Raw genomic sequence first — 15,893 nt, forward strand, 5'->3', positions numbered from 1 at the left:
TATATAAATTTAGTTAATTAATAGTTTGATCGAGTACTATTCTAGAATTGCATATTTTTATGTCGGTATAGGAGTGGGAGTCATTCACACATTGATTATGTCTATCACGTCTAATGCCATCTTAACATGGTTCAAAAACTTACACATGCACTCCGTATGTTTTAGATGATGCATGCACGTTTTTACCGTGCATTGGTGTCATGTCACGTACAGATTCAGGACATTAGTTTGGCATATCATTCAGAGCACCGATTAATGCCCGTGTGGCCGTGTGCAGTTAGCCAACAAATCATGGACCGTTGTAAAATATAGGAAACAAATACTCCATTTCAAAACCCTGCGTGTCTATCAAAAAAAAACCTGCGTGTGCATAGCACGAGCCAAACGAGCTGGCTGCTGGCTCGAGCTCTTAACGAGTCGAGACGAGTCAGCTCGACTTCCAGCCCGTCACAGAACGGCCCAAAGGCCCATCTCGCTAAAGAGACTCGCTGGTGGGCACGTGGCTTGTGGGCTGTGGGCTTCTTCGTTGTTCGTCGTCTCGTCTCCATCGCCGACGCAAGCTGCGACTGCGAACCTGCGCGGCCACGGGGGAGGAGAGAGACGGCCATGGTGGCAGCGATGGAGCTGGAGATCCTAGGCATGAACTTCGGGTGCGTCCTCGCTGCCCTGGCCGACGCCAAGATCCCCGACAAGGACTGCCTGCTCCCGCTCTTCTCCAAGGTGCTCGGCTACGCCATCGTCGCCGCATCCACCACCGTGAAGCTCCCCCAGGTTCCCTGGCCTTCCCCTTGGCGCTAGTTAAAGGTTCTTCAACGCGTCAATTATGCGTGCCTGTATGCATCTCGATCTGTGGCGAGCTCGTCCGGTGGGTTGGGTTCCGGCGCTGGGTGTGAGGGCGGATCTCAATCTCATGTTCTTTGCGTGACCGTGGCGTGCGGAATTTTGCGTAAAGGGTCCGTTTTTGGAGGCTTCGGCTGTGAGCTTGGTGCGGCACGGTAGAAGAGCGTCGAAATTATGGGGGAAGCCGCTGGAATTCTTTGTTTGTTTGTGGGATGCTGGTGGATTGGTGTGATCCTTGCTGCTGCTTGAGTGTAGAGCACGAACTCTTGCAGTTACTTCCTCTCTCAAGAGCTTCCCCCTGCTCAGAAAATTCTAGTTCTCGGTCCTCACCTCAAGGCTGGCTGGCTGGGCATTGATTAGTGAATATGATCTCAGCACTCCCCGTGCTCTGCTATGGGATCACAGCTAGTGCATTGCAATCCCAGTCAGTCCACCAAATAACATCCTCTACAAGCCCCGCATCAGCCTTCTTCAAACTATCAAGGGACCCCTCATTCTTGATGGTTTGTAGTCCACAAATACAAGCAATAAGAATCCAGTCACTGCGTGACAACCAAAATTTGAAGGCCATAGAGATGAGCGAAGAGAAGAGGCGGGCTTCAGGGATGAAGCTGGGTATCATGCGCATGACCATTGGATGCTTCCTATCGTGTCCACTGGACGCAAACAACCTGCTGCCTTTCGTCTCTAAGATCCTCGGGTATTCCATTATTGCTGCTTCCACTGTTGGGAAGCTCCCTCAGGTGCTTGAATCTAGCGTGACAAATTAAGAATTATAAGCGTCAGTTTCACAGTTGTGGAGGAGTTTGCTTCTTAACCGTTTATCTAGATATGCTTGCATTTTTTTATGTTATGAACTTGTGTTATTAGGTAGGCTTACTGTTGCCTACTTGTGTTTGGTATATGTTGTTCCAAAATTTGCAAAGGAAATAAAGAAAAGGGCGCATGTGGTTTTTCCTTTGTTATAGGGTTGTCGTGTTGCATGATTTTGTTATGTTACATGAACCCTTGAAATGACAAGGATCATCTGAGCTATCGTGCCACGAGTGGTAGTCGACAATTGGACAAATATATTGGGGCTAGTTTGCAACTACCTCAGAAGGTTGAGTTGAGAGCTTGCAGTTTATGCTTATTTACTTTTAGTAGCACATAATTAATGGGTTGCAAAAGTTGTGAAATGAATGTTGAAGCAGAGAATTTTTTACCTGCATGTCCTGGTACTTGGATTAGAGATTGTAAAACCTTCAGACTCTTGTCTTGCTTAGAGAAAGATGTTGTTAACTATTAAGAATAATGTAGAAATTAATCCATGATCATACATGGCTAAAAGAATTGTTGTTGATATGCATAATAAGAGAAGATATGATTCAGTCCCAAGATTTTGATTATGTTTCCAGAATCTTTCTTGTACTTTAGAATTGGTTACCTTCTCCTTTTGACTTTCCACGATTTTGATTATGTTTCCAGAATCTTTCTTGTACTTTAGAATTGGTTACCTTCTCCTTTTGACTTTCCAGTTTCCACCATGATCACAAATATGTCCTGCTGCAGATACTGAAAATTTTGAAGCATGGAAGTGTTAGAGGACTTAGTGTAGCATCCTTTGAACTTGAGGTCGTCGGCTACACAATTGCTTTGGCATATTGTATTCATAAAGGACTTCCCTTTTCAGCTTATGGGGAGCTAGCTTTTCTGTTAATCCAAGGTTTGTATTTGACTTCATGTCTTGAGTAGGCAGCATATGTTTCTAAAGCTGCTGTAGCTCTCTTTGTTGATCCTCTTAACTGATGCTTTTATCCGATATGCAGCAATTATCTTGGTTGCGATTATTTACTATTACTCACCGCCAATGGGAACCAAAACATGGATGAAAGCTTTATTGTATCCTTCATTTCTTGCTGTTTATTCTAACTTCGCATTTGTGCTGCCAATAAAGATGTGCCAAGTCCCATGGAGCAGTTCAATGAAGATCATCAAACTTTATTAATATTTTGTCTGATTACAATGTTTGGCCTGCTTTCCCTATATAGTGGTCATTTAGATATTGTGGAATGGCTCCAACAGTTTTGGCTGGAAAGATTGATCCTGCTCTTTTTGAAGTCCTTTATGTAAGTAGTGACTAGTGAGTGATTTTTGGTTGTATTAACTTACACATGATGGTGTATATGCTCGTCCTCTTTGACTTATTGTCTAATATTTTGTGCAGGCTTCACAGCATGCTATCTTCTTTTTTGCTAGAGTTCCACAGATATGGAAGAATTTTACGGTACAATGTCACATTTCTGTCACACCTTACTACATAAAGCTATTCAGTATTATATTTCTTTTATAGCAAGTTGGCTGTATTAGGTGTGAGGGTAACCAATGCTTAAATCTGTACCATCCAATATATATTAGCTCTGGACATTTTACTGCAGTCTGGAACATTGATGTTTGATAACCCAACTGCATGAACTGCACTATTATCAATCAGCATGTTGTGAAAATTTTATTGGTGGAAGCTTGCAAAGAGTGATCAACCAATATCTTGGACAGCAATTTGCTTTAGTTGTTTGGGCTCTTACTGTCTTGTTGCAGTATTTTGGATTGGGCTACTTGAATTGGATGTTCTTAGGCACTTTCTCATAACCTTTTATCTTTAGCACTATTTCAGAACCATGGTTAATATGAAGTGATTAACATGGCCATGCAATGTACTTTGCAGAATAAAGGCACCGGCGAGCTCAGCTTCCTCACCTGTTTCATGAACTTTGCTGGTTCTATTGGTAAGATTAAGTACATGCCAAAATTAGTTACAAACCATTATGTTTTACCTTCTGGCTCATCTTCTTTGCTGATATTACTATTGTACAACACTATTTTTCAATTAAACAGTATAGGCATTTGACACTTTGTGGAGTTCATATTCGGAAAATATTTAGCATGACTTAAGTTAATGACATTATTAATTGGTCATGCACATCTTTCCTTAATCAATAAACTTTTCAATCAGTGCTGAAAAGCTCGCTAATCTTTGATACAATTTCTCCTGCAGTAAGAGTTTTTACCAGCATCCAGGAGAAGACTCCCTTAAGTGGTATCCTTGATTCTGATTGCAGTTATCATTTTCTATTCTAGTTTTAGATGCACCCAACTGCTCGCTAGAGGTAGTTAATAGAAGGGAAGTTGATAGAGTAACTCTATTTGCCCAACCCATATTAGGTCAATATCCTCATGGTTAAAGTTTGATTTGGTAGCTGCTTATCTCAATAGTCAATCCTCTTCCAAAAGAACACGGTGACAATGGGCTTTGCAAAAAAAAGGAGGATAAATGATTCACTTCCACTAGTATCAAATTTTCCTACAAGCTTAATTATATGTAACTTTTTCTGTCATCATATCTTGGTGACCTGTCATTATATCTTGGTGACCCTTAACTCCTGGAAAGTGATTATGGGCTCTGCAATCGGCATCATCATGAATGGTACACTCTTGGGTCAGATACTACTGTACCAGAAGCCCGCTTCGAAGAAGCAGAAGAAAGAAGATTAAGCAACATGCTGAGAGATGGCAGAAGGTTCTTCCTGGTTGTTTAGGATTCTATTCCAACACTCTACATCTGAGCAAAAGGCACCAGTATAGGAACTTGTTGGGAACTTGTTATGAGAAAAACCATGACTAATATAGTTATATCGAAATTTCTGTGCTATTGCTTTTAGCACTTAGTAGTGTACCATGACTAATATACTTCATACAATTGTTGACTGCAAGCTGCTGCTGATGGATACATTTGTTTGCTGCTGATGGGTTTTCCTTTATGTTGTGACGTTCCGTATTTTAGTTTCATTCAGCCTTTTTAGTTTGACCGCTGCTTAGTTGCAGGAAAGATTGATCAATGGGAGCAGAGCCTGTCTGCCTGTTGCTTCAACAAAAGATCATAAAAATGCTAGCTGTCAGCAAAGAATACGTTCAGTAACCATCGAGTGATTATATCGTGTCATGTGATTCTCGTTATTTTGGAACCTTTGAAATTCTCATACCCCGTCGGGCCATGGCGAGCTTCAACTGTTATATTTAGTACAGTGCCCGTGCTAACGCCACGGCTTTATTTCAGGGTGCACATGAAAACAACCAAACAACGGCAGTTTTCTATAGTTTTCCAAATTATATACAATTTTCCAAAGTATATACATGGTCATATATAAAATTTCATAACCATCCTCAAATGTTTGAATTGACTGATGGATTGAAGTAACAAATTTTCGAATCATAACTTTCCTGAACTCCTTCCATGAATCGATTTCATCCATGTTACTGCAAGTGCCTGGAGACAAAGAACACTCCCAGGATCGTTCCCATCCTGAATTTGAAACAATAGAACCAACATAAGTGCACAACATAAGTTTTTTTTCGTTTCTTTTTTTCGTTAAGAAACCCATCAGTTTACCAGGTATAAATAGGTTCAAATAACTTATTATTTCATTACAATGGTATTTTGTTCCGGAACCATTCTGTACAAACGTAGGCAATTTCTTCATCACCGATGCCCGTGCTAATGCTACGGCAGCGTTTGAACATACAAATTAAAACATCCAAAAATATGAGCCAACAAAACTTAAATTTCATCAAAGACAATCAAGTAGCAAAATATGTCTCCTGGCTAGCAGTCACCTATAGACAATCAAGTGGACAAATATATTGATCAAAGGAAAACAGTGCTCCCTAGTTGCGCCTGCGTGAACAATCATCTCATACTGTAAATGCAAGAAACAAGATAATAGGAAAGTGAAGTATTCCATCCAGTGATCAGTGAAATATAACGGTTAGTTAGCTAGACCTATCTAGTACACGTACCACAAATTCAGTAAATCTATTTACTCAACCAAAAAAAACATTATGCAAGCAAGCAGGATATGACATCAATGTTCAGCTGCTCAATGTCGACAAAAAAAAAATCTAATGAAATAAGGGCCATAGGTGTACCTTGAGCTGGTCAATGTCGACACCGTCTTGTTGAAGGTCAACTCATGGAGCTGCCAGACCTACACCACCAAAGGTCAACTCATGATTTTTTTCTAGAGGAAAATAATAATGTCAAAAGCCAAAAGTATAAGATTAAAGAATCAAACTTCACTCAGGTTATGTAAGAATAAGGAAACACAAGAATATCAGGTTATGTATTCTATAAGGAGAGTTAGTGTAGGCAGTGAGTGATTCATCCATCAGATTTTACACCAAAAATCTAAGGGAACATCTAGCCTAGCTAGATACTGCAGACACCTATGGCATGGAGCAAACTCAAATGCTTCTTCATGGCTTCACTTCCTCTGCGGCTGCTGCTGCGTCCTCCCCCTTGCTCTCCTCTATCTTACCACCGCACTATTGTTCCAATTCACCATTCACCAACTATCTCAGGACACCAGCAGAAAACCACTAACTTAGCTGATACTAAATATATAGTTATGTGAAAGAGATGTTTTATGATAGACTTAAATTGGAACCAATCGTGAGTACATTAACAATAAAAAAAATCAAGTCCAGCCGGAAGCAATCATAAGTTCATGCTAGGATTAAGTAAATTGGAGATAGCAAATTGTATCACAGCAACAGATTCTGAAATTACCTTAACTACTGTGCTCTCAACAACAACCACAGCGGTATCACTGGCGTTGGCAAAGCGATTAACCCAACCTGCAACGACTTGACCTACAGGAATCTTCAGCCTCTTCAAATTGTCACACAAGTAGGCGCATTAGGACATGAATCATGAAGCAAACATAAAAGAGCCTTTGTCTCAAATGGAAACTAAACGATTTTGCTAAGGTAATGAAATAATTAAGGTAATTACTATTCTTGGGGGACATCCGTCTCACACGTAAGTTTCAAGGCAGGCCTCAAAAACCTCGTCAAGTGGCAACGCCCAGTCGCCCACACATGATCTTGTGCTCAGGTCCACAGTGGCAAGGAAAACAATGAAACTGCCTCTAAGAGCCTGCTAAACGTCTATGTTGTACTTGGTCTTATGCTCCAAAGTTGAGTCTTAGAGCTAGCAGCACTCAGTTTCATACATTTGCTCAATACTTCAGTGGTAGCAAACACATGCTTTATTTGCAATATTCAGTTCACACATTTGTTCATTTAGTTTGCTCATTCTTTTCCTAGCAAGAATGTAAATCACCATCTAAATCAGAGCCTGCAATCTTCCTTCCAATTCGAGGACACAGTGTGTTTTTTTGAACTCTAGAATTGTACATAATGCCACTATGAGATACACCTTGCACAGGTTGTCGCCATTCAGAAGAAGAAAACAATGGAATGCCCCTCCGTGGTCCTTACCTGGGAGCTTGGGGACGCCGAGCCTCTCGCAGAACACGTCGCAGAAATGGTTACAATTCCTGGAGACAAGGTCGTACGAGTGGCCCGGCCACTCGCTGCTGAGCTCCCGCAGTATCCGGTTCACGGCGGCGATGCTGCACTCTCGGTCTCCCCGAGGACGATGCTCTCCCGGTAGGTGTACATGGGGTTCTTCTCCACGGGGCAACTGAACACGCCGCTGCCAGTCTCGCAGAACCCGAACGGCCACTCGTCCCCACCATAGACCTGCGTTGAGGGGTTCAAGAAATGGCGTGAGATTTAGGGATCTGGAGAAGCTGTTGCTCCCTGGGATCTGAGCGGGTGGCGAGGGAACGGGGAGAGGGGATCCAGAGCAACTACCTGCACGGCGCTGTGGAAGATGCCGCCGAGGCCGATGCGGTCCTTGAAGATGCGGTTGATCTGGATGATGGTGTTGTTCGTCTTCTCGGAGTCGCTGTTGGTCATGTCATACACGTGAAGCACCACCTCCTTCATTTCAGCACCCACGGCTCGGCCTCCGGCGGCGGCGGCGGTTGCTGCGGTAGTCAGATCAGATCCGTGCACAAATAGTAAGTTAGGGTTTAGGTGCTCGGTTTGGCACAACTGGAAGGGACGACCAAGGGGCGGGCGTACCTGGTGACGGAGAGGTCATGCGGATCCTTGGAGGGGCGCCCGCGGGGGCCGTCGTGGGGGCGCAGCTCGCCTGTCGGGGAAGACGGAGTCTGCGCGTGACCTTGGAGGGGCGCTTGCCGAGACGCCGCCAGGGAAGATAGAGATGGCCCTGTGCCTGCCGCCGCCTCGGTGGAGAGAGAGAGGGAGAGGTGGTATTATTTTTTCTTTCCGCAAAAAAGAGACGACGCTGAGGAATCGAACCGTGCCCTGCGGTAAGCGGACATGGGCGCTGGGAGCGGGTGAAGGTCCACGGGATGACTAAGGAGGGCAGACACACTAAACATGACCCGTCGGATTTAGAGGGTAATGAGAGAGAATGGCTAAGAGATAATCTGATGCATCTGTTTTGATGGTGTTATATTTTCTAAGTGTATTCATATGTGTGTATGTAGCATAGGTCATGACTGTGGAGCAGGTATTTGTTGTGTGGCTGTAGATTTATTCTAACTGGTGTATTATAGGGTAGGGTAGATAGATGAGTTTCTACCAGCTAAATTCGTGCTAATTCTATATGAATTTCATAGTGCGTCATATGGAGTTACTTCGAAATCCTTCTATAGTCCTATTATAAATCAACAAAAAAAATAAAACATAACGTTGTAAAAATCTTAATATCGACGCAAGTCATCACAAAAGGTACAGGCCAATTCTTCAAATATACTGGCCTATCAAATTCTCTGAAGCTTTATTACATGTTCATCGAGTCGTAACTCGTAACACCGTGTCTCATCAGCGAGCAGAGCGCCCATACAAGGTAAATAACATATATGGTCGCAAGATGAGGTTTTCAGAGCCCAAGATCAGGATGTTTTCGGAGCCTACGAACATCCAGAGGTACATGGTAAACTACATACGGTAAACCAAGGAGATGAGTGCAGGACAACGTTCCTCGAAATGTCATGAGAAGCGTGTGTGTTTGTTACATTGTAAAATCAAGCCTCTGGGAGCTTGAAGATGGCTCCGAAAGGTTTCCAGAAGTCCACCTCTTCAGCATCTCCAGAGCAGCTTTCGGTTGATCCATCGGTACCATGTGACCAGCATCGTGGACCTGTTGCACAAAGCGCCTCTGGTAAGTTTCAAAAGAGAGTGGATACCATTAACTTAATATGACGTGACATCCCGTGAGGATAGCAAAGTATGGCAGTACGGCAGTACCATCAAACCAATTGTCACGTACATTCAGTTTCTTGTATTTCTATGATTTCCATGTTTCCATGTGTGGTTTTATGGACTAAAGATTTCGTGAAAAGATCCTGATCTTAGAATTGAAGACTGTTATTATCCAGAGGGAGCTGCACTTTTGTGCATAGTACAGATCTAACCTTCAAGAAACTCAAAGGACCATGGCTCTTTAGAACGCCAGCTTCTTTCCCATCAACTGTGAAGGGCTTCTCAGATGAGGAGACAAAAGCTTCCTTTCCAGACCATTCCATAGAGTTTACCCACCTTGAGTTCCCTGCTCAAATCGAGACAAGATTATGTACACATCAGGCAAAGCAAGAATACAATATACAAAAACACAGTAATGGGGAAGAATAGATGGTCAGCATCAGCAGTATTGTCTTCCTACTGTTATCCATCCAAAACTATCCTTCTCTGAGATAACAATACCACCAGTTTGTGTACACATACTCATGCTACCAACTTCCTAGTAAATAACTCACACAAAACCTAATCATGAAGGAGCAAATAATAAGCCTTGGATGGAAAAAGTTATGGTGAATTCACGATTATCTGTGTCGAGTAAGACCCAGTGTTGTATGAAATAGCAAGCATAGGGTACCAGTGTTTATTATTAATAAGTTGCAAGATACTAACCAAGCCAGTTACATATGAGGTCATACTCTCCAGCATAAATCAACACTTTGATGTCGCTCTCAAGGAGTTCAGGGATTCCAACTTCAAGGTTCCTCATCCAATCTAATAACATGGCCTCATAGACAGTTGGGCTGCATGAAACGAACTCTATATCTCCAACTCCTAGGCTCTCTCTAACAGATTTGAGATTGAGAAATTTCTCCAAATTGTTGAAATCATAGCACAGGCTTCCAATGCATGGTTTCCTGATGTCATAATACTGCAAAGCCAAGATGAGCACTGATTAGAAGGTTCCAAAACATGGTGCCAAAAATAGATCTGTATTTTGGGCCCTACATTTTTACTGCCTATGATTATCCTGATGGCACTGAATATTGTATTGCAGACAAAGTACGCAGCAAGGCAAGATACAGTTCCAGAGGTACCTGCAAAAGATGGAATTAGGTTTCATCAACTCATATTATAAGGCATCAGGGTGGGAGCAGAAGTTTTCCTTTTAAAGAAAAAAAAACTGGGACCAATGAGCAAATATGCGACAATGCTAAGAACTAATTGCTGAAGAAACATTGACGACTGTTGATAATTCTGCAAGGCCAAGAAGCAAAATTTAATAATACTAGAAGAGATTTACACACATTGAAGCAGGACTTACCACAAAGCTTGACAGCTAATTCACAAGTTGGAATTATTTTATTGATCCTGTTAAATTGTGTTTTTGTAATTAATCCCATATCCAACGCGTAATCAGGGTATGCCTTGTACTGTATTGCTGGATCTGTTAGCCCGTTGCCAATCGCAAAACCCTGTAAATCATATAAAGCGAGGAGGATCACACCATCACATAATGTCTTTCAACAAAGAAAAAAGCATAGTACTTCAATCAAGAAAGAGAAAAACTAAAACCTTCAAGTTAATGTGAATGCCCTCATTGTTCTTGTTTCCCTGGTGCACACGACTTGCAAAGGCAGGAATGTAATGCCCAGCATATGATTCCCCGGTTATGAAGAAATCATTTTTAGCATACTTTGGGTGCTCAGCAAAAAAGGCCTGCCAGTATCACATGATTGGAAGCAAGAAAGCAAAATCATGATAAGAATGCCAAAAAGACACATTCCTTCTAGATTGCTGCTAAAGTTAAGGATTCACACTCTGGTTCAATGGTTCAAATAAACTCCATGCCTTCTTGCTATAGGAACTCTACGTTATTTTTGGTCTAGGCACACAGCACATGTACAAGGTACCATTGCAATCCATGTCACTAATATCTTAACAGAAGCTGACAAACTTCTACCATATTTAGCCACATAACTAACGCGCATATGGCAACTTGGGGTTGGGGGGGGGGGGGGGGGGGGGGGGGGGGGGGGGGGGGGGGGGGGGGGGGCGTAAATATAACTGGATGCATCATGTCCAGAACAGGGTAGATAAACATTACCTGCAGGAAGTCATATAGATCATTGCTAATAGTAGCTTCATTGTGGCGAGTGTCACGCGAATCCGAGCTGTAGCTAAACCCAGTTCCGGTGGGCTGGTCAACATAGATAAGATTCGATGCCTGCGGAGGCCAGCCAACACACGAACAGAAGCAATGTTACACGGAGCTTCCAAAGAGAAAGCATACAGGAACACATCTGAAGTTCTGAACTCTTTCAGACCCTGATTTAGAACAAAAAAACGTCGGCGGACCGGGGAACGATATGTACCTTGTCCCAACCAAAATCATTCCAGACGAGCGACAAGTTGTCTGCTATGTTGAAGGGGCCGTTTTCGTAGAAGAGCGCGAGCTCGCTGCTGCAGCCGGGCCCGCCCGTGAGCCAGATCACCACGGGGTCGTCCTTCTGGCCCCTCGACTCGAAGAAGAAGTAGAACATCCTACACGGGACGAGCGCGAGCAAAGCGACATGGGTCGCTGCGTCAACAAGGGATGGTCCTGGCAGATATCGCCGCAGAAAGGAGGAGGAGGAGGAGGTGGAGACGGGGAAGCTCGCTCACCTGGCATCATGGGTGTTGGGGAGGCGGTAGTACCCCGCGTGGTGGCCGAGGTCCTCCACCGACGTGCCGGCGTCGCCAGCGTCCGCGAAGGACGCGAGGCGGATGGGCCTCTCGACGAGGGTCCCCGCGGGGGCGAGGGCGCCCTCGACGCCGGCGGTGGAGAGCGGCGGGGAGGCGTCGACGGGGTGGAGGTTGAGCGCGCGGATCAGGTCGACGGCGGCGGAGCGGGGGAACCGCCGCGGGGAGGAGGAGGAGGAGGGGAGGCGGAGGATGCTCCCGTGGCCATCCTCCCACGAACCGCCGCTTGCGACGGCGACGGCGGCGGCGGCCAGGAGGAGCAGCGGGAGGAGTAGCTGGCCGGCGGGCCGCATGGCCGATCCGGCGACAGGTGGCCTGGCGTGGGCCGTGGGGGAAGTGAATCGGTTAATCAGCAGCGAGGGCGGAGAGTGTGGAGGTGATGAACACAACTACGGAGTACACAGGTAGACTCGTTGTGCCTTCAGAGAGAGGTTAGCGCGAGAAGAGTCAACCGCCGCATTAGTACACTACTAGTACAGTGCCCATACTAACGCCACGACTTAATTTCAGTGATGCACATGAAAACAACCAAATAACAAATAATATCATTATTATTAATTTATATAATCTTTTGAAACAATACAAAGTTAAATACCAAAATAAATAATTCACATGTATACATATTAATATCTATTATTTATATTGTCTAAACTTTCACATGTATAAAGCCATCTCAGAGGGGAATTTCATCTCGGATTAGAATTTTTCCCCAAAATTTCAAAACTCTAACATCAGCGGGGATTAAAAAACTCATGGCCCTGTCGCCATCATTACCACCGTCGTTGCCTTGTGTCAGACATACAAACTAAAACAACTAAATTATGAGTTGACAAAACTTAAATTTTTTCAAAGACAAAAAAAAATACCCATGCCTTGCTACATGAAAAATATTTCACAAACCGATAACCTCAAACTTTTTAGCCAACTTTTTCATTCCAATTCTTTCCTTTTTCAACAATTACATTGCAACTCCACTAAAACTTTGTAGCCAATTACATTGCCAAGCCCCTGATGATCTGCGGCGCCGCATCCTCCTCGCTCCTCGCTCGAAACACCTCCAGCGCTGGCAACTCTGACCAGCCACACCGTGCGCCGCCCTATCCGGGCCGCGCCACCTCAACACCGACAAACAAACACAAACCCATACACCCATTCAGCAAAGAATTAGATTTAATAAATTTACCCCTTCAGATTTAAAAAATCTCATCATCAGCCACTTAGTTCTTACTGTTGTAAATGATGAAGCACATATAGATGCATTATGGGCATATCAATAACACATAGAGATCCTATATGTGTGGTTGTTTAACAGATACAGAGTATGTAATTGTATCACAGGTAGAGATGAGTACGGATACTGAATAAAATGACTCTAGGTTGCAAAATAACATGTTAAACTCAAGTAGTTGGCACAATAATAACATAAATGGTGGCAAAACTGATACTTGGATAGATAAATGACCATAGGGTGCGAGCAGTATATACTAACTTCAATGCTCAAAGAATACAAGTACTTTAGGATCAACTAACTATGAACTAACTTCAATGCTTTAACGAAGTTTAGGCATTTTTTACGAGAGCAACGTGATCTCCAACACGACTTCGACCTACACCATGCTCATGTACTCACTTTGGTACAACCAATAGTGCAAAAACACGAATCTAGTGTTTAAGAAATTTAATCAAAATTTAAATGCCAAAATGGCATCGTCATTAGGTTTTCAGACTTATCATTTTAGTTCCAGAGGTTGGAATTAAATTTCAACTTTAATCCTTGAGCTATCAAAAATACTATTGAACAACATTTATTTACCTAAACAAAAGTCGTATTGTATTTTTGTTTATAAAAATTGCTTCCGTGCCAATGTTTAGAACTACTTATTCTACTCTTCGCGTTAGAATTTTCATTAACACATATAGACATTTAAGTAACTAACTCACTATATTTATAGATCTATCTCTCCGACCATAATCTCAGTGCTTAGCGAGCTCGTAACACCAGAGGTGTTACAATGGACTCTGGGTCAACCTCGGTCCCCACTTGTCGTACCAAGCACATGCAGAAATGCCCGAGATACAAGGAGTTATTGCAGCATCCTCGCTGTCCAACGAGGTCGAATTGGAGGAAGGGACCTTTTGCATTGAACCGGGAAAGTTGGATTCTTCAAGCTTATAGTATATTGCCCGTGCTAATGCTATGGTGGCATCTAGAAAAAATAAATCATAAAACTATTCATAAAACTAAGCAATAAATCAACGGATGAAAGAAACATAAATTCACAAACTAATGAAATAAGACCATGCAGTATTGTGCTACCTCTTGTGAAGACAAGCAATGAGTAAAACGAATCATCGTTGGGAATCCATTCCTTCCAATCCTCGTTTTTGTCTATCCTGGGCTGTTTGACCTCAGAAGCAGTATACATGACTTAAGTACGTTTGGGTCCTTCCATGGTCCCTTTCAGCCTTAAGGCAACCTCCGTATTTAGGACAGGTACAAGTGCCACCAAGAAATTCTAGCAATTCCCTGAGATTTTGTTACAAATAAAACAATAATCATAAGCATCCATTATTTTAGGATTTGTTTTCTTAATTACGTAGCATCATAAACATTTGGTATTCAGATTAACACAATATTCCAAGCAAGAAAGAAAAAACAGCAACATATCAAATTCGCGTGCAGTTATCATTGTCAATTTTCTGTAGTCGGTGAATTAATTCGCGTGCAGTTTTGCTGAAATTTTTCAACCCCTATAAGGCATACATATCAAATTAGCTCTCATCAACTAAAAGTTTCATGAAGAGAAGCATCATGAAAGACTAAATCTTCCGTGACATACCACGCCCTGGACATCCAGAATTGTCGTATTGGAATCAATGTGCCTTTCTGCAGCAAGAGAGCAAGCTGGAAATTTAATCAAGAAGCTCCTACTCCCTCCTCTTCAAGTTTATAGTATATTGCCCGTGCTAACGCTACGGTGACATCTAGAAAAAATAAATCATAAAACTATTCATAAAACTAAGCAATAAATCAACGGACGAAGGAAACATAAATTCACAAACTAATGAAATAAGACCATGCAGTATTGTGCTACCTCTCGTGAAGACAAGCAATGAGTAAAACGAATCATCGTTGGGAATCCATTCCTTCCAATCCTCGTTTTTATCTATCCTGGGCTGTTTGACCTCAGAAGCAGTATACATGACTTAAGTATGTTTGGGTCCTTCCATGGTCCCTTTCAGCCTTAAGGCAACCTCCGTATTTAGGACAGGTACAAGTGCCACCAAGAAATTCTGGCAATTCCCTGAGATTTTGTTACAAATAAAACAATAATCATAAGCATCCATTATTTTAGGATTTGTTTTCTTAATTACGTAGCATCATAAACATTTGGTATTCAGATTAACACAATATTCCAAGCAAGAAAGAAAAAACAGCAACATATCAAATTCACGTGCAGTTATCATTGTCAATTTTCTGTAGTCGGTGAATTAATTCGCGTGCAGTTTTGCTGAAATTTTTCAACCCCTATAAGGAATACATATCAAATTAGCTCTCATCAACTAAAAGTTTCATGAAGAGAAGCATCATGAAAGACTAAATCTTCAGTGACATACCACGCCCTGGACATCCAGAATTGTCGTATTGGAATCAATGTGCCTTTCTGCAGCAAGAGAGCAAGCTGGAAATTTAATCAAGAAGCTCCTACTCCCTCCTCTACTGAAGCATATTAATATACAACCTCCAGCTCCTCTGAAGCTTATCATGCTACAGCATGTCAATCTACAGCCTCCAGCTCCTCTGAAGCTTATCATGTTAGCTAGTGAAGTGACAACACGACAACTTCCCAACAAAGTAATTATTTGCAGCAATGAATCCAAGCATCCAGCTAAGGTTCCCGACTACATGGTTGTGTGTTTAAACCTTACTGCTAGCAGAAACACTCAGGCCTCCAACTCTTCCAACTTGTATAATAGTTTCATTCGTTTTTCCCATTTTCTGCAAACTATATCAAAGTTCAGTAGTGGCAATATATCAAAGTTCAGTAGTGGGGGTAAGTGTCCCAGGTACTGTGAGAAGACTGTGCAGACTCTGATTGAATAGCAAAAACAAACTCAACTGGATTGGCCTTCCATCCTGCACAATACATACAATAGAA

The 15,893-nt window shown here is 42.6% G+C and overlaps 2 protein-coding genes, 2 long non-coding RNA genes and 1 pseudogene across 5 annotated transcripts; 1 reads left to right on the forward strand and 4 right to left on the reverse strand.

The window, feature by feature from the left end:
- The first annotated feature begins 438 nt into the window (after nt 1-438).
- On the forward strand, nt 439-4,621 carry LOC136550150 (mannose-P-dolichol utilization defect 1 protein homolog 2-like). Its single transcript, XM_066541640.1, has 8 exons — nt 439-771; nt 2,392-2,545; nt 2,649-2,721; nt 2,882-2,948; nt 3,047-3,106; nt 3,545-3,605; nt 3,875-3,916; nt 4,268-4,621. Exons 1-8 carry the CDS (start codon nt 607-609, stop codon nt 4,369-4,371), a joined length of 726 nt encoding a protein of 241 aa, XP_066397737.1. The 5' UTR covers nt 439-606; the 3' UTR covers nt 4,372-4,621.
- LOC136550151 (uncharacterized) lies at nt 1,458-2,405 on the reverse strand. Its single transcript, XR_010782163.1, has 3 exons — nt 2,267-2,405; nt 2,046-2,121; nt 1,458-1,593 (listed from the first exon to the last, which is right to left on the reverse strand). It is a non-coding gene; the product is annotated as an uncharacterized lncRNA (long non-coding RNA).
- Nucleotides 4,622-5,086: 465 nt separating the features above from the next.
- Nucleotides 5,087-7,979, reverse strand: LOC136548924 (uncharacterized; annotated as a pseudogene).
- A 493-nt stretch (nt 7,980-8,472) lies between these two features.
- LOC136550148 (serine carboxypeptidase-like) lies at nt 8,473-12,167 on the reverse strand. The gene is made up of 9 exons (XM_066541638.1): nt 11,656-12,167; nt 11,367-11,535; nt 11,099-11,218; nt 10,567-10,710; nt 10,316-10,466; nt 10,000-10,088; nt 9,664-9,922; nt 9,168-9,301; nt 8,473-8,893 (listed from the first exon to the last, which is right to left on the reverse strand). Exons 1-9 carry the CDS (start codon nt 12,024-12,026, stop codon nt 8,765-8,767), a joined length of 1,566 nt encoding a protein of 521 aa, XP_066397735.1. The 5' UTR covers nt 12,027-12,167; the 3' UTR covers nt 8,473-8,764.
- A 1,547-nt stretch (nt 12,168-13,714) lies between these two features.
- On the reverse strand, nt 13,715-15,477 carry LOC136552332 (uncharacterized). 2 transcript variants are annotated; one of them, XR_010782809.1, is made up of 4 exons: nt 15,352-15,477; nt 14,829-15,038; nt 14,574-14,718; nt 13,715-14,260 (listed from the first exon to the last, which is right to left on the reverse strand). It is a non-coding gene; the product is annotated as an uncharacterized lncRNA (long non-coding RNA). The 2 variants fall into 2 exon arrangements; XR_010782808.1 differs by having other exon boundaries at nt 13,715-14,718.
- Between the last annotated feature and the right edge of the window lie 416 nt (nt 15,478-15,893).

Source organism: Miscanthus floridulus, chromosome 4 (assembly GCF_019320115.1).
Source record: "Miscanthus floridulus cultivar M001 chromosome 4, ASM1932011v1, whole genome shotgun sequence".
Classification (NCBI taxonomy): domain Eukaryota; kingdom Viridiplantae; phylum Streptophyta; class Magnoliopsida; order Poales; family Poaceae; genus Miscanthus; species Miscanthus floridulus.

Bases quoted from the DNA above. Each gene is read 5' to 3' on its own strand.
- LOC136550148 (XM_066541638.1), bottom strand. From the start codon at position 12,026: ATGCGGCCCGCCGGCCAGCTACTCCTCCCGCTGCTCCTCCTGGCCGCC. The intron at 9,302-9,663 runs GTTAGTATCTTG...CGATTTGAGCAG, and splicing joins CCTCATATGTAACTGGCTTG to GGAACTCAAGGTGGGTAAAC. The intron at 8,894-9,167 runs GTTAGATCTGTA...TTTGTGCAACAG, and splicing joins GTCCTTTGAGTTTCTTGAAG to GTCCACGATGCTGGTCACAT.
- LOC136550150 (XM_066541640.1), top strand. From the start codon at position 607: ATGGTGGCAGCGATGGAGCTGGAGATCCTAGGCATGAACTTCGGGTGC. The intron at 772-2,391 runs GTTCCCTGGCCT...GTCCTGCTGCAG, and splicing joins CCACCGTGAAGCTCCCCCAG to ATACTGAAAATTTTGAAGCA. The intron at 2,546-2,648 runs GTTTGTATTTGA...TCCGATATGCAG, and splicing joins AGCTTTTCTGTTAATCCAAG to CAATTATCTTGGTTGCGATT.